At 38.4% G+C, this 27615-nt stretch overlaps 1 protein-coding gene across 2 annotated transcripts in view; it reads left to right on the top strand.

Annotated features, from left to right (window-relative positions):
* LOC133580913 (leukocyte cell-derived chemotaxin 1-like) overlaps positions 1-27615 on the top strand; it is an 87509-nt gene that overhangs the window by 777 nt on the left and 59117 nt on the right. For both annotated transcript variants that reach the window (XR_009812232.1, XM_061935163.1), the window contains exons 3-4: positions 12717-12857; positions 17607-17720. Coding sequence is in view for 1 of the 2 variants with exons in the window: in XM_061935163.1 (XP_061791147.1) it covers positions 12717-12857; positions 17607-17720 (255 nt within the window). In the remaining variant the exon portion in view is untranslated. The remainder of the gene's footprint in view (positions 1-12716; positions 12858-17606; positions 17721-27615) is intronic.

Raw genomic sequence — 27615 nt, 5'->3', positions numbered from 1 at the left:
TTCTGTCTGGAGCCGCAAAAAATTAAAAGCCATATTACATACAGATAGTGTGTCATGAGATATAAATTGAATTAATATGACTTAAAGGAAACTAAATGAGCTCAAATATAGCTACAAATGAGGCATTATGATGCAATATGTACATATAGCTAGCCTAAATAGCATGTTAGCATCGATTAGCTCGCAGTCATGCAGTGACCAAATATGCCTGATTAGCACTCCACACAAGTCAATAACATCAACAAAACTCACCTTTCATGCACAACATTAAAAGTTTGGTGGACAACATGAGACAGAAAAATAAGTGGCATAAAACACGTCCTAGAAAGTCGCAGAAAGATATACATGTAAACAAACTAAGGTGAGTTCAAAGACTGCCAAAATTAGGACAAAACGGCGCTCGCCAAATACTCGAATCAGTGAAGCATGTTTAATATAAACAGTGTGCTTTATAACAATTAGGGAGGTTTGTGTCATGTTTGTCCTCCTACAGAAACCATATTAAAACAAAAAATATATTTTTTTCCCCTCAACTTTTTCCATTTTTCATACATTTTTGAAAAAGCTCCAGAGAGCCACTAGGGCGGCGCTAAAGAGCCACATGCGGCTCTAGAGCCGCGGGTTGCCGACACCTGGTGTAGGCGGTGACGAACCCCAAGATGCAGAGATGGCAGGCTTTAAGCAGGAAAACATGATTTAATGTCCAAAAAAAAAAATAAAGAAAAAAAACACAAACCAGGAACCAGGAACAGGCAAACTGGAAACAGCGAACAGGAATCAGCAAACAGGAACCAAAAAGACAGCAAGCAAACAAATAAATAGCTTACCGCTACATCGACAAGTAGTAATACTCCAGTACTGACTGGAGGCCAAAGCAGGTCTAAATAGCAGCCGGCTGATTGACAGCAGGTGTGGCCAGGTGCCAATCAGCTGAGGGGAAAAGCAGGAAACAACCAAAAATAAGAGCGCTGACAGGAAATAAAACAAAGACAGGGGGAAAACTTAAACATAACCAAACTGTCAGGGACAAGCCTGGCAGTATTAAAAACCTCTAAAGCAGGGGTGTCAAATACAGAGTGGGCCAAAATTTAAAACTGAACAAAGCCGCGGGCCAAGGTCGAACAAATTAACCTTTAACGTACTCTACGAGCTATCGTCACGTCCGCTTTTCACCCATTCTAACATCGTTTAGGCCAGGGGTCGGCAACCCGCGGCTCCGGAGCCGCATGCGGCTCTTTGATCACTCTGATGCGGCTCAGGTGCATACTTGGAGACTTCCGGATTTCAGTGCCTCTCGCAGAAACCACCCGTAATTAATATTCTCCGATTTTCACCCTTGCAATAATAATAAGGGCGTGCCGTGACGATACAGCATTTAGCACCCTCTACAATCTGTATTGTCAGCATGCCAGCCCAGCCTTGTTATATGCATTTTCTGCTAGCCTACGTAAGTGACAGCAAAGCATACTTGGTCAACAGCCACACAGGTTACACTGACGGTGGCCATATAAAACAACTTTAAGACTCTTACTAATAATGCGCCACACTTTGAACCAAAACCAAACAAGAATGACAAACACATTTCAGGAGAACATCTGCACCTTAACACAACATAAACACAACAGAACAAATACCCAGAATCCCATGCAGCCCTGACTCTTCCGGGCTCCATTATACACCCCTGCTACCACCAAACCCCGCCCCCACCCCAACCCTGCTCCCTCACACATCAACCCCCCCCAGCCCCCCCTCTCTGTGCGTCGGTTGAGGTGGGCGGGGTTTGGTAGCGGGGGTGTATAATGTAGCCCGGAAGAGTTAGGGCTGCATGGGATTCTGGGTATTTGTTTTGTTGTGTTTATGTTGTGTTACGGTGCAGACGTTCTCCCGAAATGTGTTTGTCATTCTTGTTTGGTGTGGGTTCACAGTGTGGCGCATTATTAGTAAAAGTGTTAAAGTTTTTTTATACCTTCGCCGTCAGTGTAACCTGTGTGGTTGTTGACCAACGCTGGTTGTAGTGTGCGATAAATGCTGTACCATCACGGCACGTTCGAGAGAATAGTTGCCCTGAAATTCGTAGTATGACGGGAAAATCGGCAGACTACGGCTTGTCAAGTATGACGCTGTCAAGCGTCGTTCATATAAAACCCGCGGGCCGCACTAACATTAAATTTTCATATTAAGGCGTGGGCCGCGTGTCTGAGACCCTAGGTTTATACATAGCACAAAGCAAAAAAAAAACTTCCTAAACAGTGTTATTTCATGTTAAATTTCTAAAGATTTTTGTGGCTCCCATTGTTTACTTTAATTTGTGAAACTGGTCAAAATGGCTCTTTGACTGGTAAAGGTTGCCGACCCCTGGTTTAGGCCCAGTCACAAGATATGTGCGGCGTCTGTACGCATACTTCATCAACAGCCATACAAGTTACACTGAGGGTGCCAGTATAAACAACTTTAACACTGTTAGAAATATACGCCACACTGTGAACCCACACCAAACAAGAATGACCAACACATTTCGGGAGAACATCCGCACAGTAACACAACATAAACACAACAGAACAAATACCCAGAATCCTTTGCAGCACTAACTCTTCCGGGACGCTACAAAATACACCAACCCCCCCCCCCCACATACACATACCTTGTAGCGTCCCGGAAGAGTTAGTGCTGCAAAAGGTTCTGGTTTGGTGTGGATTCACAGTGTGGCGTTTATTTCTAACAGATTTTTTTATTCGGCTACCCTCAGTGTAACCTGTATCGCTGTTGATGAAGTATGCGTTGCATTCTAATGTGTGTGCATGCAGAAGCCGCACACGTTATGTGACTCGGCCAGCACTCGTTGGGCTGGCTGACTGGCTGGCGTTTGGAAGACTCCCGGGAGGATCGGCGGGCCAGCTTTAGTGTTAATTTGATATCGCCTCAAGGGCCAAGTGAAATTACACGGCGGGCCAAATTTGGCCCGCGGGCCAGAGTTTGACACCCATGCTCTAAAGGCTTAGTGGCCACATCCGTGGACAGCACCTTTTTAGCTCTTATTTCCAAAATTGTGTACATTATTGAATTGGGGTCTTATGGCCACTTATGTGGACACTTATACTGCCATCTGGTGGTGTCAGAAGAGTATAACATACAATGGAAATTTGGAAAACAAAAAGTGTAAAAATAAGAATTAGCATGCCACTAAATATGACGTACACGTCTGTGTACTTATGGACTAAGTACATCATATCAAAAGATTATTCTTAGTTTGTATTCTATTTAGGGTCTAAAAAGCCTAAATAGCAAAGAGAAATAATAAAATAAAATAAAAAGCATGTAAACAAACAGCTTGGGCCTTAAGAGGTTAAGTAGACCCATCACCAGAAATCGGAACTATAGGGCCGATAGCTTTTTGGTTACCTTCCGAACTCCAGTGTGACTTTTCTGATGGCAGTGAGTCAAAGAAAAGGAAAGTGAGGGAAGTGGAGAAATCAACACGACGAGCTCCTCCCCGTCCTGGTTGAGAGCTCGACTTAGGGCTAAAACACGCGTAAAGTTGATAGCACAGGCAAAGCCGACCTACTCAACGTGTGCAAAGTGGATCGGATCCGTCAACGGACCCGAAGAAGGTGTGCAACCCGTTTTGCCGATCATCAGAACGCCCGCAATTCTGGGCGGCGAAAATGCAAATGTAAAACTCGGGAACGCATGACGCACGCGGTCACGTCCTACCCTATTCCCCGACCCACCATCAAAGAATTCAGGAATGTTGGAGCGTGTGGAAGGAAGTTATGAGCAGTGTTGGGTTAGTTACTGAAAACCAGTAACTAGTTACTTTATTTCAAAAGTAACTCAGTTACTTACACCAAAAAGTAATGCGTTACTGTGAAAAGTAACTATTTAGTTACTTCTTTTTTAACATTTTTTATTTAAGGCTCCCATTAATGCCCTTTTAGCCTTCATTTCAGTACTGTTATTGCACTGGAGAATAATACAATCTGTTGATCAACTTCACAAGCATTTGCATCACTGAACTCTGCTAAGCAATGTGGTCTACATACCACACACAAAGACAAAGATATGTTTCAAAAAGCCAATTTATTTTGGGCCAGAACAAACACATACTGCTATACACACACCTAACCAGGCCTTTTTCCTCTCAAGGAATTGTGAAATAAAATCATGTCTTCAGGAGATCAACACTGTACTGAAGCCCAGAACACTCTACGCATTTCCCCCAGTTTTAGTTCAGAGAAGAGGGCAGATTGGCCTGGCCCACTAGGATCCCTCTTTATGTTTGTGAACTTTATAGTCTATACATTTAGAGTGATGTGATAATCAAACACTCTAGAAGTCTAGAATGAAAGAGTATATAAGAGAGTGTGTACCTTCAGTAATGAATGATGACCAGAGGCAGAGTTCGGAGTGTTTTCTTTAGCTCGCTTTCCATGTTTATGTACTCACTGTCCACTGTGTCCAGCTGCCTGAAAGCGGGTGACTCCACTGTAGAAATAGCCTGCATGTCTTCTAGTTGTAGCTAAGTTGTAGCTGTTATAATTTTCCACCACAAGGGGTCGATATTGGCACCACAGTAGTCGTGTGTTGGCGTCCTACTCAGTCGAGATTTACTCGCAATTATTTCAAGAAAATCGGAGCATGTAGAAGGAAGTTGTAGCTGTTATAATTTTCCACCACAAGGGGTCGATATTGGCACCACAGTAGTCGTGTGTTGGCGTCCCACCCAGTCGAGATTTACTCGCAATTATTTCAAGAAAATCGGAGCATGTAGAAGGAAGTTGTAGCTGTTATAATTTTCCACCACAAGGGGTCGATATTGGCACCACAGTAGTCTGTGTTGGCATCCCACCCAGTCGAGATTTACTCGCAATTATTTCAAGAAAATCAGAGCATGTGGAAGGAAGTTGTAGCTGTTATAATTTTCCACCACAAGGGGTCGATATTGGCACCACAGTAGTCGTGCCTTGGCGTCCCACCAAAAGAGAGATTTACTCGCAAATATATCAAGAAACTCGGACCATGTGGAAGGAAGTTGTAGATGTTATAATTGTCCACCACAAGGGGGCGATATTGGCACCACATACTGTCACCACTGTAGTCGTGCATTGGCGTCCCACCCAGAGTCGAGACTTACTCGCAAATGTTTCAACAGAATCGGAGCATGTGGGAGGAAGTTATGAGCGTTATAATTTTCCACCACAAGGGGGAGATGTGGTGGACAAATATCGATATCAAGTCACGATCAATTCCAGATCTTTAAGCCGCATATCAGTTTGGAAAGAGAGTTGATTATTTAAATTGAATTAATGACAGTTTGATGTTGATGGCGAGGAGCATTTTTCGCAGACAGGACCCGCCCACTAGGAGGGGGTTTGACCAGTTACTGACCCATCCGGCACATCAGGATGTCATCATCATCATTTGTACCAAATTTGAATCAAGATCTGAGTTTGTGGAACCGCGTTACAAATGCTAAAAGTTTTGTGGCGAACCATCAGATGAAAGTTTGGCGCCATGCCACGCCCACATCCTATGGCATGGGCGAAATTCTTTGGCAATTTATCATCGCGTGTAGTAAATGGCAAATTTAATCGCAGCTCATTTTGGTCAAAATCCCGAGGAGAAGTTTGTTAAAAGTACGACCCCTGTTTTTGGACGAAAAATGGTTGACTTTTATGACGTCCCCAGCGATTTTGGGGACGGAACGTAAACCCGTTGGCAGGGGTAGATTTTTTTTTCTTTTTTCTAGGGGATGCTACGTAGTCGATTTTGGAAATTTTGTGTAACGGATCACGAAAATATAGAATTATTTTTTTTCGGACTGAAAAAGCTTGCAAAAATCGGTGAGTTTTTGTGCGGGTCAAGTGCCTCAAAATGCGACTGAGATGGCAGAATAAATGTTTACCGGAGCAATTCCAATAGGGCCTTTGCAGCTAATTATTTAGCACGCGCAATGTGATTTATCAACACTCATCACCGATTCGGGAGCACTTTTTTGCGTTTTATTCAGCACGTTTTTTATTTAGGGCGTTCAAACTGCAAAGGGGACAGCCTTATCCTGGAGAAGAAACTACATGTTTAGCTTAATGCCAGCATCTAAGATACAACCTACATGTTGTCTTTCCAGACACTTACACACGAACATCTCCTTTTATGGTCAGGGTGTGCTGTCCTGACTTAGCACACACACAGAGACAGGAAGGAGGAATATAAAACTTGATGGTTTGGCTTCTCCAAGTTAGGAGCGGCTCATTTTTCCTCACCTGACCTCCTCCAGGTACTGCAGTCCCGTGTAAATGACATTCGCTGGTAATAAAGGAACTTTTGGTTCAGTAAAGTGTCTTTGTTGAAAAAATAACTGTTTAGTGAGAGCAACGGGGTAACTGTCATTGCAATTCCGTGCAAATGCTTCATTGTTTAATTGTGTGAATGCTCCAAAGAGGGCTTTACCTTGACAAGTTCCAAAAACTCCCAGATTTCCCAGAATTCCAGGACATTTTTCCCATTCAAAATGAATTGGCCATTTTTCTAACTTTTACCATTTCCACATTTTTCAACCTAATCGAACCATTTCACCTTCCACATATTCCACCATTCTGGAAATTCAATCTATCATTTTTCTAAGTTAAAAAAAATTCCAGGATTTTACAGAATTCCTGCTTTTCCAAAAGCCTATTTCCACCCTTTTTTTCTGCCGACTACTCCTTCCACATTTTTCAACCCATTTCAACCTTTCCACCGTCAAAACATTCCTCTTAATTAGGACAAAACACACAAAAAAATGTTTAACTACAAAAATTCCCGGTTTTCCCAAAATTCCAGGAATTCCGTAATAACATTTTTCAATTCAACATGTCGCCACCGATTTGAAAAATTTAAAAACCAACAATTTCAACTCATTCAGACCATTCAAGTTTTTTTGTTTTTTTTTCCAAAAAATTCCCACTTTTCCCGAAATTCTCAATTTTTCGGAATTTTCCATTGAAATCAATGGGACATTCTTTAAAGTTCCACAACTCCCACATTTTTCATCCAATTCAAACTGTTCCAACTTCAAAATATTCAACCTGTTCAGGAATTGTGTGCTCTACTTCAATAATTAAAACAAAAATTCCCGGATTTCCCATAATTCTTTTTTTTTTTTTGTATTTCCCCATTCAAAATGAATTAGCCATTTTTCAAACTTCCACAATTCCCACATTTTTCAACCCATTCCACCATTCTGGAAATTCAAACTACCCTTTTTCCAAGTTAAAAAATTCCAGGATTTTCCAGAATTCCTGCTTTTCCAAAGCCTTATTTCCACCCTTTTTTCTGGCAACTACTCCTTCCACATTTTTCAACCCATTTCAACCATTCCACCGTCAAAACATTCCTCTTAAACAGGACAAAAAATGAAGTTGTTTTTTGAACTGGAAAAATTCCCGGTTTTCCCGAAATTCCAGGAATTCCGTAATACCATTTCTCAATTCAACATGTCGCCACCGATTTGAAAAATTTAAAAACCAACAATTTCAACTCATTCAGACCATTTTTTTTCACCATTTTCCAAAAAAATTCCCGCTTTTCCCGAAATTCTCAATTTTTCAGAAATTCCCATTGGAATCAATGGGACATTCTTCAAAGTTCCACAACTCCCACATTTTTCATCCGATTCAAACTGTTCCAACTTCAAAATATTCACCTGTTCAGGAATTGTGTGCTCTACTTCAACAATTCTAAAAAAAATTCCCGGATTTCCCTTTTTTTATTTTTTTTGCATTTCCCCATTCAAAATGAATTAGCCATTTTTCAAACTTCCACAATTCCCACATTCTTCAACCTATTCAAACCATTCCACCATTCTGGAAATTCAAACTACCCTTTTTCCAAGTTCAAAAAATGTTTACAGAATTTCCCGAAATTCCCTAATACCATTTACTACTTCAACATTTCTTGCCCGATTTAAACAATTCTAACACCAACCAATTCAGCTCATTTAGGACATTCATGCTCCTAATAATTAAAAAAAAAAAAATCTCGCTTTTCCTAAAATTCCCAAATTTCCAGGAAAGTCGCATTGAAATGAATGGGACATGTTTCCAAGTTGCACAATTCCCACATTTTTCAACCTATTCAAACCATTCCAATATCAACACATTCCACTCATCCTGGACATTCAAACTAACACTTTCCCAAGTTCCGAACCAAATTTCGGTTTTCCTGGAAATTCTTCAACATTCAAACCATTCCAACATTCAAACTATTCGTACATTCATACTACATTCTGTCAGCATTTCAGTTCTACTTCAGCATTGGAGCATTCACACACAATTTCTTTAAGAATTGCCTCTTCTAGTTAGGAATGACATGCATGTTTTTGAGTACAATGCCTTTGTTGTGTAACACGATTCCTACATGGTTTTCCAATCATTAGTTAGTTTATGGGGTGTTTTCGTTAGAAAAACACAGACTTTAGCGCTTGAGTGCTAATGTTAAGTGGGGAAGAGCCACAGGAGAAATTGGGCTAGTGGTGCTAAAAGACAGCAGGCTAAAGGGTGATTCTCATACTTTAGATGCCATTCTAAAACGCAGCGTGTGTGTGTGTGTGTGTGTGTGTGTGTGTGTGTGTGTGTGTGTGTGTGTGTTCTTGTATTTCTACCCTTCTTGACACATCAACAAGGAAAAGTACCGTCCATATGAGGACCGGTGAACAAGTTAGGACCGAAATCATGGTCCCAATACGGAAAACCATTGCATCTAGTAGAGAGCCAAATACTAGAGTCCGTGAACATTGCTCCAAAGTCGGGATTTTTTTATTGATTTAATGTGCATACAAATTCTGACTTTTATCACAATATTGCCAATTTGTTGTTGTTCTTGTAAAATAGTGAAATTTTTTGAGTAAAATCATGACTTTTGTCAAGTAAAATTCAGATTATTATTATAATATTGCCAAAACTGTAAAGTTTTCTTATAAAATTGTGACCTTTGGCGAGTGAAATCACGACTCTTTTCATAAAATTGCCAAAATGTTAGGCTTTTCTTGTAAAATTGCGACTGTTATTGAGTAAAAGTCCAACTTGTATCATGATATTGCACAAATGTTCAGTTTTTCTTGAAAAATTTTGACTTGCGTTTAGTAAAATGACGACTTTTATTATAATACTGTGAAAATTCTAAGTTTTTCTTGTGAAATTGTGACCTTTCTCTTGTGAAATTCAGACTCATTTTTCACAACAATCTTTTTTATATTTGCATAGTATGTAAATATTATTATTAAACATTATTACTATATTATTAATGTTGTAAATACAAATATGTATACTGTATGTCTAGAAAGGGTGGTGCTAAAGGGATAGGCATTTTTCGGAGGTCTCAAGAAGGTAACAAATACAAGAATGTGTGTGTGTGTGTGTGTGTGTGTGTGTGTGTGTGTGTGTGTGTGTGTGTGTGTGTGTGTGTTCTTTTATTTCTACCTTTCTTGAGACATCAACACGGAACAGTACCGTCCATATGAGGACCGATGAACAAGTTAGGACATAAATCATGGTCCCGATACGGAAAAACCATTGCATCTAATAGAGAGCCAAATATTAGAATTCGTGAACATTGCTCCAAAGTCAGGATTTTTTTGTTGATTTAATGTGCATACAAATTCTGACTTTTATCACAATATTGCCAATTTGTTTTTGTTCTTGTAAAATAGTGACATTTTTTGAGTAAAATCCCGATTATTATTATAATATTGCCAAAATTGTAAAGTTTTCTTTTAAAATTGTGACTTTTGTCGAGTAAAATGACGACCCTTTTCACAAAATTGCCAAAATTTTAGGCTTTTCTTGTAAAATTGCGACTGTTATTGAGTATAATTCCAACTTGTATCATAATATTGCACACATGTTCAGTTTTTCTTGTAAAATGTTGACTTGCGTTGAGTAAAATGATGACTTTTGTTATGTAATACTGCCAAAATTCTAAGTTTTTCTTTTGAAATTGTGACCTTTCTCTTGTGAAATTCCAACTCATTTTTCACAACAACCTTTTTTATATTTGCATAGTATGTAAATATTATTATTAATGTTGTAAATACAAATATTTATATATCTAGAAAGGGTGGTGCTAAAGGGATAGGTATTTTTCATAGGTCTCAAGAAGGTAACAAATACAAAAATGTGTGAATGTGTGTGTGTTCTTGTATTTCTACCTTTCTTGAGACATCAACACGGAAAAGTGCCGTCCATATGAGGACCGATGAACAAGTTAGGACATAAATCATGGTCCCGATACAGAAAAACCATTGCATCTAATAGAGAGCCAAATATTAGAATCCGTGAACATTGCTCCAAAGTCAGGATTTTGTGTTGATTTAATGTGCATACAAATTCTGACTTTTATCACAATATTGCCAATTTGTTTTTGTTCTTGTAAAATAGTGACATTTTTTGAGTAAAATCCCGATTATTATTATAATATTGCCAAAATTGTAAAGTTTTCTTTTAAAATTGTGACTTTTGTCGAGTAAAATGACGACCCTTTTCACAAAATTGCCAAAATTTTAGGCTTTTCTTGTAAAATTGCGACTGTTGTTGAGTAAAATTCCAAATTGTATCATAACATTGTACACATGTTCAGTTTTTCTTGTAAAATGTTGACTTGCGTTGAGTAAAATTATGACTTTTTTTTATATAATACTGCCAAATTCTAAGTTTTTCTTGTGAAATTGTCACCTTTCTCTTGTGAAATTCCAACTCATTTTTCACAACAAGCTTTTTTATATTTGCATAGTATGTACATATTATTATTATATTATTAATGTTGTAAATACAAATATTTATATATCTAGAAAGGGTGGTGCTAAAGGGATAGGCATTTTTCATAGGTCTCAAGAAGGTAACAAATACAAGAACGTGTGTGTGTGTGTTCTTGTATTTCTACGCTTCTTGAGACATCTACAAGGAAAAGTACCATCCAAATGAGGACCGGTGAACAAGTTAGGACATAAATCATGGTCCCGATAAAGAAAACCATTGCATCTAATAGAGAGCCAAATACTAGAGTCCGTGAACATTGCTCCAAAGTCAGGATTTTTTTGTTGATTTAATGTGCATACAAATTCTAATTTTTATCACAATATTGCCAATTTTTTGTTGTTCTTGTAAAATAGTGACATTTTTTTGAATAAAATCATGACTTTTGTCATGATTTTGCCAAGTAAAATTCCGATTATTATTGTAATATTGCCAAAATTGTAAAGTTTTCTTATAAAATGATGAGTAAAATTACAACTTGTATCATAATATTGCACACATGTTCAGTTCTTCTTGTAAAATGTTGACTTGCGTTGAGTAAAATGATGACTTTTGTTAAATAACACTGCGAAAATTCTAAGTTTTTCTTGTGAAATTGTGACCCTTCTCTTGTGAAATTCAAACTCATTTTTCACGACAAGCTTTTTTATATTTGCATAGTATATAAATATTATTATTAATCATTATTACTATATTATTAATGTTGTAAATACAAATATGTATATGTCTAGAAAGGGTTGTGCTAAATGGATAGGCATTTTTCAGAGGTCTCAAGAAGGTAACAAATACAAGAATGTGTGTGTGTGTGTGTGTGTGTGTGTGTGTGTGTGTGTGTGTGTGTGTGTGTGTGTGTGTGTGTGTGTGTGTGTGTGTGTGTGTGTGTGTGTGTGTGTGTGTGTGTGTGTGTGTGCGTGTGTGTGCGTGTGTTTGTTCTTTTATTTCTACCTTTCTTGAGACATCAACACGGAAAAGTACCGTCCATATGAGGACCGGTGAACAAGTTAGGACATAAATCATGGTCCCGATACGGAAAAACCATTGCATCTAATAGAGAGCCAAATATTAGAATCCGTGAACATTGCTCCAAAGTCAGGATTTTTTTTGTTGATTTAATGTGCATACAAATTCTGACTTTTATCACAATATTGCCAATTTGTTTTTGTTCTTGTAAAATAGTGAAATTTTTGGAGTAAAATCCCGATCATTATTATAATATTGCCAAAATTGTAAAGTTTTCTTTTAAAATTGTGACTTTTGTCGAGTAAAATGACGACCCTTTTCACAAAATTGCCAAAATTTTAGGCTTTTCTTGTAAAATTGCGACTGTTATTGAGTAAAATTCCAACTTGTATCATAATATTGCACACATGTTCAGTTTTTCTTGTAAAATGTTGACTAGCATTGAGTAAAATGATGACTTTTGTTATATAACACTGCCAAAATTCTAAGTTTTTCTTGTGAAATTGTGACCTCTCTCTTGTGAAATTCCAACTCATTTTTCACAACAAGCTTTTTTATATTTGCATAGTATGTAAATATTATTATTATTATATTATTAATGTTGTAAATACAAATATGTATATGTCTAGAAAGGGTGGTGCTAAAGGGTTAGGCATTTTTCGGTGGTCTCAAGAAGGGAACAAATACAATAATGTGTGTGTGTGTAAGTGTGTGTGTTCTTGTATTTCTACCTTTCTTGAGACAACAAGGAAAAGTACCGTCCATATGAGGACCGGTGAACAAGTTAGGACATAAATCATGGTCCCAATACGGAAAACCATTGCATCTAGTAGAGAGCCAAATACTAGACTCCGTGAACATTGCTCCAAAGTCAGGATTTTTTGTTGATTTAATGTGCATTTTTCGGAGGTCTCAAGAAGGTAACAAATACAAGAATGTGTGTGTGTGTGTGTGTGTGTGTGTGTGTAGGTCTACAATGTCCACTACAGCATGAGCATCAATGGAAAAGTGGAGGAGGGCACCATGGAGATCGACACGGAAAACAACATGGAGAAGTTCAGCACCGGCAGCGGGGCGGACGAGGCCGTGGAGGTCCACGATTTTGAGATTGTGAGTCATCCAACACTTTAAGAACGTTAAATCTCAATGAAAGACCTTTTAAATTGTGATTTAACATTGAGTACAACAGCGTTCTCTCGATTATTGCGATTATTTTTTTACGCTCCAGACCCCCTGTAGTAGGTGAATTTTCCCTATTTATTTGATTAATGTTATATTTATAGTATACCGGTACACAATATTGCCAAAAGTATTTGGCCACCCATCCAAATGATCAGAATCAGGTGTCCTAAACACTTGTGTATAAAATCAAGCACCTAGGCATGGAGACTGTTTTTACAAAAATATGTGAAAGATTGGGCCGCTTTCAGTGATTTCCAGCGTGGAACTGTCACATTTTAGGTTGTCCTAAAAAATTTGGAGGTAATCCTCCTTTTTCATTGTCCCATTTACTCTCTGTAAAGCACCAGTTCCACTGGCAGCAAAACAGGCCCAGAGCATAATACTACCACCACCATGCTTGACGGTAGGTGTGGTGTTCCTGGGATTAAAGGCCTCACATTTTCTCCTCCAAACATATTGCTGGATATTGTGGCCAAACAAGCACCTGTTACGTTTGTTTTGCCGATTCCTTTATTTCTACCCGCAGGTAAATTTGTCTCAGAGTGAGAGACATTCATACAAAACAATATAATACATAACAAATTAAAAACATTTTTTTCCGGCTATTTGGTTTTCGATTACGATTTTCACCAACATTTTTTTCCCCGTTTTCGTATAGCTTCTCAGTAAACGTACGATCAACATTGCTCGTTAAAATTTAGAAAAATACAACCCCCTTGAAATATTTATTTTTTCTATCAGTCTTTACTAAATGATCCAGATGCAAGACAATGCATGTTGCAAGAATTGGTTTTCATATAGGAGAGATACAATTTTAATATATCTCCTGTAAGAAAAAAAACTACATAAAAACATAATTTAAAAAAGTGACCAGCAGTCTGCAAAAATGAAAGCTGCGTGGGCCACTTTGATATATTAAAGATACTAAAACCGATACAATGTAGGTCAATCAATTTTTGCTAAAGTATCTGCACAAAACATTCCCAACGTAGCTTTGTTTTGTAGTTAAAGTAATTTAGAGTAATATAACCCCCTCTAAATATTCATTTTTTCTATCAGTCTTTACTACATGATCCAGATACAAGACAATGCATGTTGCAAGAATTGGTTTTCATATAGGAGAGATACAATATTAATATCACTCCCATAAGAAAAAAACTACATAAAAACGTATTTAAAACGTAACATTGCTCGTTAAAAAAAAAAAAAAAGGTTTGTTTACATGCAAAATTGGGCGCCCAAACAAAGAATCCCACACATTGGGGACGGTCTATCTGCTTTTCTTTATAGAGTATTATTGCAAAATAAGCATAATATAAGCAAAATAACCATAGGGGCCAGAGAAAGTTGTGAGTGCCAGCACTTCCAAGTTGAGAAACATTATTGAATTCAATTCAAGGCAAGAGCCTTAAATTAAAAAGGTACTAATGATAGTAAATTTGCATTTGTAATTATTCTTTGTTTGAAAACAATAAAAATGAGCTTTTAAATTTGGGTTTTGGAATGAATAACTAAGGAAAACAAAAAGTTTTAACGTTTTTTTCCCACCCACAAATGTATATCGGAATGTAAATCAAAGTCTATGTGCTTTTCTTTGTGGAGATCTATTGAAAAATAAGCTACTATGGGGCCAGAGAAAGTTGTGAGTGCCAGCACTTTGATACAAAAGTTGAGAAACATTATTGAATTCAATAAAGGAGTTCAATTTAAAGCAAGAGCCTTAAATTAAAAACGGTACTAGTTATAGTACATTTTCATTTGTAATTATTCTTTGTTTTTAAAAAAAGTAATTAGCGCGTAAATGTGGGTTTTGGAACGAATAACTAATGAAAACTAAGAGTTTTAAAGTTTTTCTTCTAAGATATGATAAAGTATCTGCACAAAACATTCCCAACTTAGCTTTGTTTTGTAGTTAAAGCAATTTAGAGTAATATTGAAATATTTATTTTTTCTATCAATCTTTACTAAATGATCCAGTGGCAAGACAATGCATGTTGCAAGAATTGGTTTTCATATAGGAGGGAACAAATTTTAATATCACTCCTGTAAGAAAAAAATACTATATAAAAACGTAATTTAAAAGTGACCAACAGTCTGTAAAATTGAAAGATGCGTGGGCCACGTTGATATATTAAAGATACTAAAACCGATACAATGTAGGTCAATCAGTATATGATAAAATATCTGCACAAAACATTCCCAACTTAGCTTTGTTTTGTAGTTAAAGCAATTTAGAATAATACAACCCCCTTGAAATATTTATTTTTTCTATCAGTCTTTACTAAATGATCCAGATGCAAGACAATGCATGTTGCAAGAATTGGTTTTCATATAGGAGGGAAACAAATTTAATATCACTCCTGTAAGAAAAAAACTACATAAAAACGTAACATTGCTCGTTAAAAAAAATAAAAATGGTTTGTTTACATGCAAAATTGGGCGCCCAAACAAAGAATCCCACACATTGGGGACGGTCTATCTGCTTTTCTTTATGGAGTATTATTGCAAAATAAGCATAATATAAGCAAAATAACAATGGGGCCAGAGAAAGTTGTGAGTGCCAGCACTTCGAAGTTGAGAAACATTATTGAATTCAATTTAAGGCAAGAGCCTTAAAATAAAAAGGTACTAATGATAGTAAATTTGCATTTGTAATTATTCTTTGTTTAAAAACAATAAAAATTAGCGTGTAAAATTGGTTTTTGGAACGAATAAATAAAGAAAACAGAGTTTTAAAGTTTTTTTTCCCACCCAAAAAGGTCTATCGGAATGTAAATCAAATGTCAAGTCAAAATCAAAAGCTCAGCTTCTTCCTACTCCTTTTCATTCCGGTTAAATAGTGCAAGTGTAAACAAGATGTTACGCCACAAAGTTGTGTTTTTTTTTTTGTTTGTTTTTTTTTATTTTTTTTTTTTTTTTTCGCTCTATGCTTTTTTTAACCTGTAAAGCACTTTGGTTCAATTTAAAAGTTGTCGTAAACGTGCTATATAAATAAAGTTGACTTGACTTGACACAAAGGTGTTAAAATAGGTGGAAAAGTGGTAAAAAAAAGAAAAAGAAAAAGAAGAAAAAATACATTTTTACAATTTACAGTTCAACCTTTTTTCAGAAGCATACCATTGTACCACTGATTATTGCAAAAAATTAAAAAATTCATTATTTAAAAAAAAATTTAAATAAAAAATTAAAGACTTAAAACTATTTTCAGAGACGGGATATAAACTATAACAAACAGCCTGAGACCTTGGTCCATTTTAATATGATTTTTACGTGTTTGTTTTGCCTTGTCTCTGGTTGTTTGCTTCATGCCTTGTTACGTAAATCTTGTTTGTTCATGCCACAGTTTGTAAGTTTTTCTCGTCCATAGTTTATGCCAAGTGTTAGTTTAGCTTCGAGTGCGATCAGGCTCGCTTTCTGTTTTGTACTCCTTTTGATTTTGTGAGGATTAAATCATGTTCTTACCTGCACGCCTTGTCCGGAGTAGTCCGTCTGCATTCCTGGGAGAACGACCCCCGCGGTAAGCTGCGAAAGCCCCTGATTAGTGCTCAGGTAGCAGGTGAGCGGCCGAAGACTAATCAGAGACAGGTGAACATAATGAGCAACTATGGCAACCAAAGCAAACTCAGGAGGTGCACAAACAGGAACTAAAGGAGTCCAAAACTAACAGAAAACACAAAAACATGATCCGGATTAAGGATCGTGACAGTTTGGAGGAGAAAAGGTGAGGCCTTTCATCCCAGGAACACAAACAATTCCTACTGTCAAGCATGGTGGTGGTAGTATTACGCTATGGACCTGTTTTGGTGCTTTACAGAGAGTAATGAAAAAAGGAGGATTACCTCCAAATTCTTCAGGACAAGCCCGGAGGTTGGGTCTCGGGCGCAGTTGGGTGTTCCAACAGGACAATGACCCCAAACACACGTCAAAAGTGGTAAAGGAATGGCTAAATCAGGCTAGAATTAAGATTTTAGAATGGCCTTCCCAAAGTCCTGACTTAAACGTGTGGACAATGCGTAATCTCCTCCAACCTCCGAGGACAAAGCTGCGAACAACGGGAGACCGGGCTTTCAGCTCCACCGCTGTGGAACGCTCTCCCTGACCACCTGAGGGCACCACAGACTGTGGATGCTTTTTAAAAAAGCCTTTTTTTTTTCTTTTTCTTTTTTTAAGATGTATGCATATTAGGTTTAGCTACTTGGCTGTTCTAGTTTTTATTTTTATTTACTTTTTATTATCTTTTTTTTTTTTTTTAATACACTGTAGCACTTTGAGGTTGTTTACTCAATGTAAAGTGCTTTTTTACAAATAAAAGCTATTATTATTATTATAATGCTGAAGAAACAAGTCTATGTCAGAAAAACCAACAAATTTAGCTGAACTGCACCAATTTTGTCAAGAGGAGTGGTCAAAAATTCCAGCAGAAGCTTATGGATGGCTACCAAAAGCGCCTTATTGCAGTGAAACTTGCCAAGGGACATGTAAGCAAATATTAACATTGCTGTATGTATACTTTTGACCCACATTTTCAGTAGACCCATAATAAATTCATAGAAGACCCAAACTTCATGAATGTTTTTTTTTGTGACCAACAAGTATGTGCTCCAATCACTCTATCACAAAAAAATAAGAGTAGCAATGGTAGCTACTGCATGAGGTCTAACTGTACATTTTCTCCAGGGAATCACTGGGATTCGCTTTTCAGGCAGTGACAAGTGCTACATCAAGACCCAGGTGAAAGCTCGCCTGCCCGACGTGGAGACCCTCGACAAGGACTCGATGACCTTTGACTTGGTGGGTTGGCCCTTTGTGTGTTGTCGCTTTTATAAATTATTCTCACATGTACTTTGAGGCAAAAATAGGAAGATACCATGTAAAGTCGGATAGGAAATTAATTCCCCACCAAAAATTAAATACACTTTATTTTTGGTTTTAAAAACATTATTTTCACATTTTTTGTAATATTCAGTCAAATTTTAGATTGCGATTCTTTATTTTTACCCGCAGGTAAATTTGGCTCGCAGTGAGAGACATTAATACAAAACAATACAATAATAATAACAAATATATAAAACCATTTTCGGCTATTTGGTTTTCGATTGCAATTTTCACCAACATTTTTTTCCGGTTTTTGTACAGCTTTTCAGTAAATGTGTACGGAGCCCCTAAAGGGACATGGGGGGAATTGTATTTTTTATATCTTTTTTTTTTTTTTTTTTTTTTTTTTTAAGACATGCATCTTGTGCGCACGAGAAACTTTTGATAAAGTTATAAAAAAATTTTTTTAAATTTAATAATTTTTATTTATTTATTTATTTTAGACATGTATCTCGTGCGTGTCTAAAAAAAAAAATAGAAAAAAAAGTTTTAGACATGTATCTCGTGCGCTCCTCTCTGAGCTGCCACCTTACCGTGGTAGAGGAGTTTGCGTGTCCCAATGATCCTAGGAGCTATGTTGTCCGGGGGCTTTATGCCCCCTGGTAGGGTCTCCCAAGACAAACTGGTCCTAGGTGAGGGATCAGACAAAGAGCAGCTCGAAGACCTCCATGACGAATAAAAATAAAGGACCCAGATTTCCCTCGCCCGGACGCGGGTCACCGGGGCCCCCCTCCGGAGCCAGGCCCGGAGGTGGGGCACGATGGCGAGCGCCTGGTGGCCGGGCCTGTCCCCATGGGGCCCGGCCGGGCACAGCCCGAAGAGGCAACGTGGGTCCCCCCTCCAATGGGCTCACCACCCATAGCAGGGGCCATAGAGGTCGGGTGCATTGTGAGCTGGGCGGCAGCCGACGGCAGGGCACTTGGCGGTCCGATCCTCGGCTACAGAAGCTAGCTCTTGGGACGTGGAACGTCACCTCGCTGGGGGGGAAGGAGACTGAGCTAGTGCGCGAGGTTGAGAAGTTCCGGCTAGATATAGTCGGACTCACTTCGACGCACAGCAAGGGCTCTGGAACCAGTTCTCTCGAGAGGGGCTGGACTTCGGGTGGGGGGACGGGTCCTGACTGTGGTTTGCGCTTACGTGCCAAACCGCAGCTCAGAGTACCCACCCTTTTTGGATTCGCTCGAGGGAGTACTGGAGAGTGCTCCCCCGGGTGATTCCCTCGTTCTACTGGGGGACTTCAATGCTCATGTTGGCAGCGACAGTGAAACCTGGAGAGGCGTGATTGGGAAGAATGGCCGCCCGGATCTGAACCCGAGTGGTGTTCTGTTATTGGACTTTTGTGCCCGTCACAGATTGTCCATAATGAACACCATGTTCGAACATAAGGGTGTCCATATGTGCACTTGGCACCAGGACACCCTAGGCCGCAGTTCCATGATCGACTTTGTAGTTGTGTCATCGGATTTGCGGCCTCATGTTTTGGACACTCGGGTGAAGAGAGGGGCGGAGCTTTCAACCGATCACCACCTGGTGGTGAGTTGGCTGCGATGGTGGGGGAGGATGCCGGACAGACCTGGCAGGCCCAAACGCATTGTGAGGGTTTGCTGGGAACGTCTGGCAGAGTCTCCTGTCAGAGAGAGTTTCAATTCCCACCTCCGGAAGAACTTTGAACATGTCACGAGGGAGGTGCTGGACATTGAGTCCGAGTGGACCATGTTCCGCACCTCTATTGTCGAGGCAGCTGATTGGAGCTGTGGCCGCAAGGTAGTTGGTGCCTGTCGTGGCGGTAATCCTAGAACCCGTTGGTGGACGCCGGCGGTGAGGGATGCCGTCAAGCTGAAGAAGGAGTCCTATCGGGTTCTTTTGGCTCATAGGACTCCTGAGGCAGCGGACAGGTACCGACAGGCCAAGCGGTGTACGGCTTCAGCGGTTGCGGAGGCAAAAACTCGGACATGGGAGGAGTTCGGGGAAGCCATGGAAAACTACTTCCGGACGGCTTCGAAGCGATTCTGGACCATCATCCGCCGCCTCAGGAAGGGGAGGCAGTGCACTATCAACACCGTGTATGGTGAGGATGGTGTTCTGCTGACCTCGACTGTGGATGTTGTGGATCGGTGGAAGGAATACTTCGAAGACCTCCTCAATCCCACCAACACGTCTTCCTATGAGGAAGCAGTGCCTGGGGAATCTGTGGTGGGCTCTTCTATTTCTGGGGCTGAGGTTGCCGAGGTAGTTAAAAAGCTCCTAGGTGGCAAGGCCCCGGGGGTGGATGAGATCCGCCCGGAGTTCCTTAAGGCTCTGGATGCTGTGGGGCTGTCTTGGTTGACAAGACTCTGCAGCATTGCGTGGACATCGGGGGTGGTACCTCTGGATTGGAAGACCGGGGTGGTGGTTCCTCTCTTTAAGAAGGGGAACCGGAGGGTGTGTTCTAACTATCGTGGGATCACACTCCTCAGCCTTCCCGGTAAGGTCTATTCAGGTGTACTGGAGAGGAGGCTACGCCGGATAGTCGAACCTCGGATTCAGGAGGAACAGTGTGGTTTTCGTCCTGGTCGTGGAACTGTGGACCAGCTCTATACTCTCGGCAGGGTCCTTGAGGGTGCATGGGAGTTTGCCCAACCAGTCTACATGTGTTTTGTGGACTTGGAGAAGGCATTCGACCGTGTCCCTCGGGAAGTCCTGTGGGGAGTGCTCAGAGAGTATGGGGTATCGGACTGTCTGATTTTGGCGGTCCGCTCCCTGTATGATCAGTGTCAGAGCTTGGTCCGCATTGCCGGCAGTAAGTCGGACACGTTTCCAGTGAGGGTTGGACTCCGCCAAGGCTGCCCTTTGTCACCGATTCTGTTCATAACTTTTATGGACAGAATTTCTAGGCGCAGTCAAGGCGTTGAGGGGATCTGGTTTGGTGGCTGCAGGATTAGCTCTCTGCTTTTTGCAGATGATGTGGTCCTGATGGATTCATCTGGCCAGGATCTTCAGCTCTCGCTGGATCGGTTCGCAGCCGAGTGTGAAGCGACTGGGATGAGAATCAGCACCTCCAAGTCCGAGTCCATAGTTCTCGCCCGGAAAAGGGTGGAATGCCATCTTCGGGTTGGGGAGGAGATCCTGCCCCAAGTGGAGGAGTTCAAGTACCTCGGAGTCTTGTTCACGAGTGAGGGAAGAGTGGATCGTGAGATCGACAGGCGGATCGGTGCGGCGTCTTCAGTAATGCGGACGTTGTATCGATCCGTTGTGGTGAAGAAGGAGCTGAGCCGGAAGGCAAAGCTCTCAATTTACCGGTCGATCTACGTTCCCATCCTCACCTATGGTCATGAGCTTTGGGTTATGACCGAAAGGACAAGATCACGGGTACAAGCGGCCGAAATGAGTTTCCTCCGCCGGGTGGCAGGGCTCTCCCTTAGAGATAGGGTGAGAAGCTCTGTCATCCGGGGGGAGCTCAAAGTAAAGCCGCTGCTCCTCCACATCGAGAGGAGCCAGATGAGGTGGTTCGGGCATCTGGTCAGGATGCCACCCGATCGCCTCCCTCGGGAGGTGTTTAGGGCACGTCCGACCGGTAGGAGGCCACGGGGAAGACCCAGGACACGTTGGGAAGACTATGTCTCCCGGCTGGCCTGGGAACGCCTCGGGATCCCCCGGGAGGAGCTGGACGAAGTGGCTTGGGAGAGGGAAGTCTGGGCTTCCCTGCTTAGGCTGCTGCCCCCGCGACCCGACCTCGGATAAGCGGAAGAAGATGGATGGATGGATGGATGTATCTCGTGCGCACGAGGTACATGTCTAAAAATAAATAAATAAATAAATTATACATTTTTTTATAACTTTATAAAAAGTTTCGAGATAGTTTCTCATGCGCACGAAATACATGTATTAAAAAAAAAATTGTTTTTTTAATTTAAAAAAAAATTCCCCCATGTCCCTTTAGGGGCTTCGTAGTCGTGCGATCAACAAAAAAAAAAGTTTGTTTACGTGCAAAATTGGGCACCAAAACAAAGAATCCCACATGTTGGTGACAATCTGTGCTTTTCTTTATGGAGAACTATTGAAAAATAAGCTACTATGGGGCCAGAGAAAGTTGTGAGTGCCAGCATTTTGATACAAAAAGTTGAGAAACATTATTGAATTCAATAAAGGAATTCAATTTAAGGCAAGAGCCTTAAATTTAAAAAGGTACTAGTGATAGTACATTTTAATTTGTAATTATTCTTTATTTAAAAAACACCATTGTCGGATAGGAAATTAATTCCCCACCAAAATTAAATACTCTATTTTTGGTTTTAAAAACATTATTTTCACGTTTTTTGTAATATTCAGTCAAATTTTAGATTGCGATTCTTTATTTTTACCCGCAGGTAAATTTGGCTTGCAGTGAGAGACATTAATACAAAACAATACAATAATAATAACAAATAAATAAAACCATTTTCGGCTATTTTGTATTCGATTGCAATTTTCACCAACATTTTTTTTCGGTTTTCGTACAGCTTTTCAGTAAACGTGTACGGAGACCCTAAAGGGACATGGGGGGAATTGTATTTTTTATACCTTTATTTTTTATTTTTAAGACATGCATCTTGTGCGCACGAGAAACTTTTTATAAAGTTATAAAAAATGTTTTTAAAATTTAATAATTTTTATTATTATTATTTTTTTTAGACATGTATCTCGTGCGAATGAGAAACTTTCTCGTGCGCACAAGATACATGTCTAAAAAAATAATAATAAATAAATAAATTATAAAAAAATTTTTACATTTTTTTTATAACTTTATAAAAATTTTCGAGATAGTTTCTCATGCGCACGAGATACATGTATAAAAATAAATAAATAAATAAATAAATCAAATAAAAATTCCCCCATGTCCCTTTAGGGGCTCCGTAATCGTGCGATCAACATTGCTAGTTAAAAAAAAAAAAAAAAAGTTTGTTTACGTGCAAAATTGGGCGCCAAAACAAAGAATCCCACATGTTGGTGACAATCTGTGCTTTTCTTTATGGAGAACCATTGAAAAATAAGCTACTATGGGGCCAGAGAAAGTTGTGAGTGCCAGTACTATTGATAGTAAATTTTAATTTGTAATTATTCTTTATTTAAAAAACACCATTGTCGGATAGGAAATTAATTCCCCACCAAAATTAAATACTCTATTTTTGGTTTTAAAAACATTATTTTCACGTTTTTTTGTAATATTCAGTCAAATTTTAGATTGCGATTCTTTATTTTTACCCGCAGGTAAATTTGGCTCGCAGTGAGAGACATTAATACAAAACAATACAATAATAATAACAAATAAATAAAACAATTTTCGGCTATTTTGTATTCGATTGCAATTTTCACCAACATTTTTTTCAAGTTTTCGTACAGCTTTTCAGTAAACGTGTACGGAGCCCCTAAAGGGACATGGGGGGAATTGTATTTTTTATATCTTTTTTTTTTTTTTTTTTAAGACATGCATCTTGTGCGCACGAGAAACTATTTATAAAGTTATAAAAAAAAAAATGTAATAATTTTAATTTTTTATTTTTTTTTTAGACATGTATCTCGTGCGCATGAGAAACTTTCTCGTGCGCACGAGATACATGTCTAAAAAATTAATAAATAAATAAATAAATTATACTTTTTTTTTTTACTTTTTTTTATAACTTTATAAAAAGTAGAGATAGTAAATTTTAAATTGTAATTATTCTTTATTTAAAAAACACCATTGTCGGATAGGAAATTAATTCCCCACCAAAATTAAATACTCTATTTTTGGTTTTAAAATTATTATTTTCACGTTTTTGTAATCAGTCAAATTTTAGATTGCGATTTCTTTATTTCTGCCCGCAGGTAAATTTGACTGGCAGTTAGAGACATTCCTACAAAAAATAATATAATAATATAATAAATAACTAATTTAAAACATTTTTTTCGGCTATTTGGTTTTCGAATGCAATTTTCACCAACATTTTTTTCCCAGTTTTCGTATAACTTCTCGGTAAATGTACGATCAACATTGCTCGTTAAAAAAAAAAAAAGTTTGTTTACATGCAAAATTGGGCGCCCAAACAAATAATCCCACACGTTGGTGACAGTCTGTGCTTTTCTTTATGGAGAACTATTGAAAAATAAGCTACTATGGGGCCAGAGAAAGCTGTGAGTGCCAGCACTTTGATACAAAAGTTGAGAAACATTATTGAATTCAATAAAGGAATTCAATTTAAGGCAATAGTCTTAAATTAAAAAGGTACTAGTGATAGTAAATTTTAATTTGTAATTATTATTTGTTTAAAAAAAAAAAAAAAATTAGCGCATAAATGTGGGTTTTGGATCGAATAACTAATGAAAACTAAGAGTTTTAAAGTTTTTTTTCTAATATATGATAAAGTATCTGCACAAAACATTCCCAACGTAGCTTTGTTTTGTAATTAAAGCAATTTAGAGTAATACAACCTCCTTGAAATATGTATTTTTTCTATCAGTCTTTACTAAATGATCCAGTTGCAAGACAATGCATGTTGCAAGAATTGCAATTACAATTTTAATATCTCTCCTGTAAGAAAACAACTACATAAAAACGTAATTTAAAATTCCAGCAGTCTGCAAAATTGAAAGATGCGTGGGCCACATTGATATATTAAAGATACTAAAACCGATACAATGTAAGTCAATCACTATATGATAAAGTATCTGGACAAAACATTCCCAACATAGCTTTGTTTTGTAGTTAATGCAATTCAGAGTAATATTGAAATATTTATTTTTTCTATCAGTCTTTACAAAATGATCCAGGTGCAAGACAATGCATGTTGCAAGAATTGGTTTTCATATAGGAGAGGTACAATTTTAATATCACTCCTATAAAAAAAAAATACATAAAAACTTAATTTAAATGTGGCCAGCAGTCTGCAAAATTGAAAGATGCGTGGGCCACTTTGATATATTAAAGATACTAAAACCGATACAATGTAGATCAATCAATATATGATAAAGTATCTGAACAAAACGTTCCCAACTTAGCTTTGTTTTGTGGGTAAAGCAATTAAGAGTAATATAACCCCCTTGAAATAAGTATAAACATTAACTTGAAATTTTTGAATGAAATAAACTGCTGTTCTAAATGTGTCCACTAGATGCCGCAATAGCAATCCTTTGTATCTTCGTAGACGATGCTACATGTGTAGAAAATAAACCACATGATTTTAGTGCACCAGTCGAGGAAAATGATCAAACTACATAAATAACATCCTGTAATTTGATTGTGATATAATTTTTTTATCTTGATAGATCATTTATGCCTGTGTCATAATGGAGTGTTTACTATAAGAACAGGGGTCCTTTTTGATGCATGTTGGACAATAAAAGATGCTTAAACCAATCCAATGTACAGTCGGTAAGGGATTTATACGGCCCCATTCCTGGGTGGATCGGCCGTGACAGGAATGCAATGCAGTCCGCTGAAATGATGGAAAGCGCCACTCTGCATAGCAACTTCGACGCTGTGGTCAAACTTGGAATTTCCACAAAACACATTTTAAGACATTCTGGTGGCTAAAGTGGAGAGTGCAACCCGCCTCCCCCAATCCGTCACGTTTCCTGTGTCAGGTTATTCGCCACAAATGGGGCCATAAGGATCCCCTCCCCTACTGTACGTGTTAAACTATTTGAACAAGACATTTGCGTTGTATCAGAGTAACAGCTAATGGTATTCATCGATAAAATGTATTTTTAGAACACGCCGTGGGGGCGATAAAAAAACAAATGGGGGGCATAAATCGAATTTTGACACCCTTGAATTGGAACAGAGTGTGCAGGCATTAGTGGTTAGGGAGCAAAGGCATGTCTATTATACATTCAATATACTGTACACACACACACACACACACACACACACACACACACACACACACACACACACACACACACACACACACACACACACACACACACACACACACACACACACTTAGAGCCATTGTGCTTGTTCAACTGAAGCTGTGTGATAATTAAAATCATTTAATTCTCCATAAGCTTCACGTCCGCATAAATCCACATCACCACAACGGCCTTCGTAAACACACACTCTCAGTCCCACACTCCCACACACACACACACTCCCACACACACACACAGAGACGTCATTATCACGCTAAGGCTGTTCTTATTGCCTCTGCATGCGCCATAAACGATCATTTATTTCACATTTGTGCCTTTGTGCGTGATTGTGTTACTCTCTTTGCCTCCTAAATGATTGTTCCGTGTGTGTGTGTGTGTGTGTGTGTGTGTGTGTGTGTGTGCGTGTGTGTGTGTGTGTGTGTGTGTGTGTTCTTGTATTTCTACCCTTCTTGAGACATCAACAAGAAAAAGTACCGTCCATATGAGGACCGGTGAACAAGTTAGGACCGAAATCATGGTCCCAATACGGAAAAATCGTTGCATCGAATAGAGAGCCAAATACTAGAGTCCGTGAACATTGCTCCAAAGTCAGGATTTTTTTTGTTGATTTAATGTGCATACAAAAGTAAACATTGTATGATGTACAAATACACTACGGTACTAAGACTATGGTGGCCATTAACAGTTAGCTTCTACAGCTGGGTTGCCCTAAGTGCGGCACAGGGGCCATCTGTGGTCCCTGACTCCTTTGTCATCGGCCTTAAGCACATTACAAAAAAAAAAAAAAGATCTGGTGGTGAAATCTATCAAAATGAGGGTGGTCCCAAAAAGGAGGGATTTTTCACATTGACTGTGTGTCGGTTTTAAAAGTGCGCACACTATGGTCAACATATGAAATAACAAGTGTGTGCAAGAAATTTGAAGTGCTCCCCCTCTGGCCAACATATGTAATAACAAGTGTTTGTAAGAAATTGAAATTTCCCCCCTTTGGCCAAAATGTATTTAAAATAAAAACATAAAATAAATATATAGAGACATACTGTGATAACTTGAAGTAAATAATGAATATTAAAAAACAATTACAAACCAAAAATTAAAAAAAATTAAATAAAATTGTGACTTTTGTCTAGTAAAAATACGACTCTTTTCATAAAATTGCTTAAATTTTAAGCTTTTTTTGTAAACTTGCGACTGTCATTGAGTAAAATTCCAACTTGTATCATAATATTGCACAAATGTTCCGTTTTTCTTGTAAAATTTTGACTTGCGTCGAGTAAAATGACGACTTTTATTATAAAAATGCCGAGAAATTCTTAATTTTTCTTGTGAACTTCCAACTCATTTTTCACAACAAGCTTTTTTTACATTTGCATAGTATGTATATATTATTAATGTTGTAAATACAAATATTTATATAACTAGAAAGGGTGGTCGTAAAGAGGTAGGCATTGTAAAATTGACTTTTGTCGAGTAAAATTACGACTCTTTTCATAAAATTGCCAACATGTTCAGCTTTTTCTGGTAAAATTGCGACTGTTATTGAGTAAAAGTCCAACTTTTATCATAATATTGCACATGTTCCGTTTTTCTTGTAACATTTTGAGTAAAATTACTACTTTTATTATAACACTGCCAACATTCTAAGTTTTTCTTGTGAAATTCCAACAAATTTTTCACAACAAGCTTTTTTATATTTGCATAGTATGTATATATTATTAATGTTTCTGTGATATTGCAATATTTTCTCATAAAATTATTACAGTTGTATGTAAAATTATTACTTTTTAATGCAAAACGGTGACATTTGTCATATGAAATTCTGACTTATCACAATATTGACAATTTTTTTGTTGTTCTTGTAAAACAGTGACATTTTTTTTGAGTAAAATGATGACTTATCATTTTGCCAAGTAAAATTCCGATTATTATTATAATATTGCCA

This window comes from Nerophis lumbriciformis, linkage group LG03 (genome assembly GCF_033978685.3).
Source record: "Nerophis lumbriciformis linkage group LG03, RoL_Nlum_v2.1, whole genome shotgun sequence".
Classification (NCBI taxonomy): Eukaryota; Metazoa; Chordata; class Actinopteri; order Syngnathiformes; family Syngnathidae; genus Nerophis; species Nerophis lumbriciformis.
The sequence above is the reverse complement of the archived record's forward strand: the minus strand, read 5'-3'. Positions and strand labels throughout refer to the sequence as shown.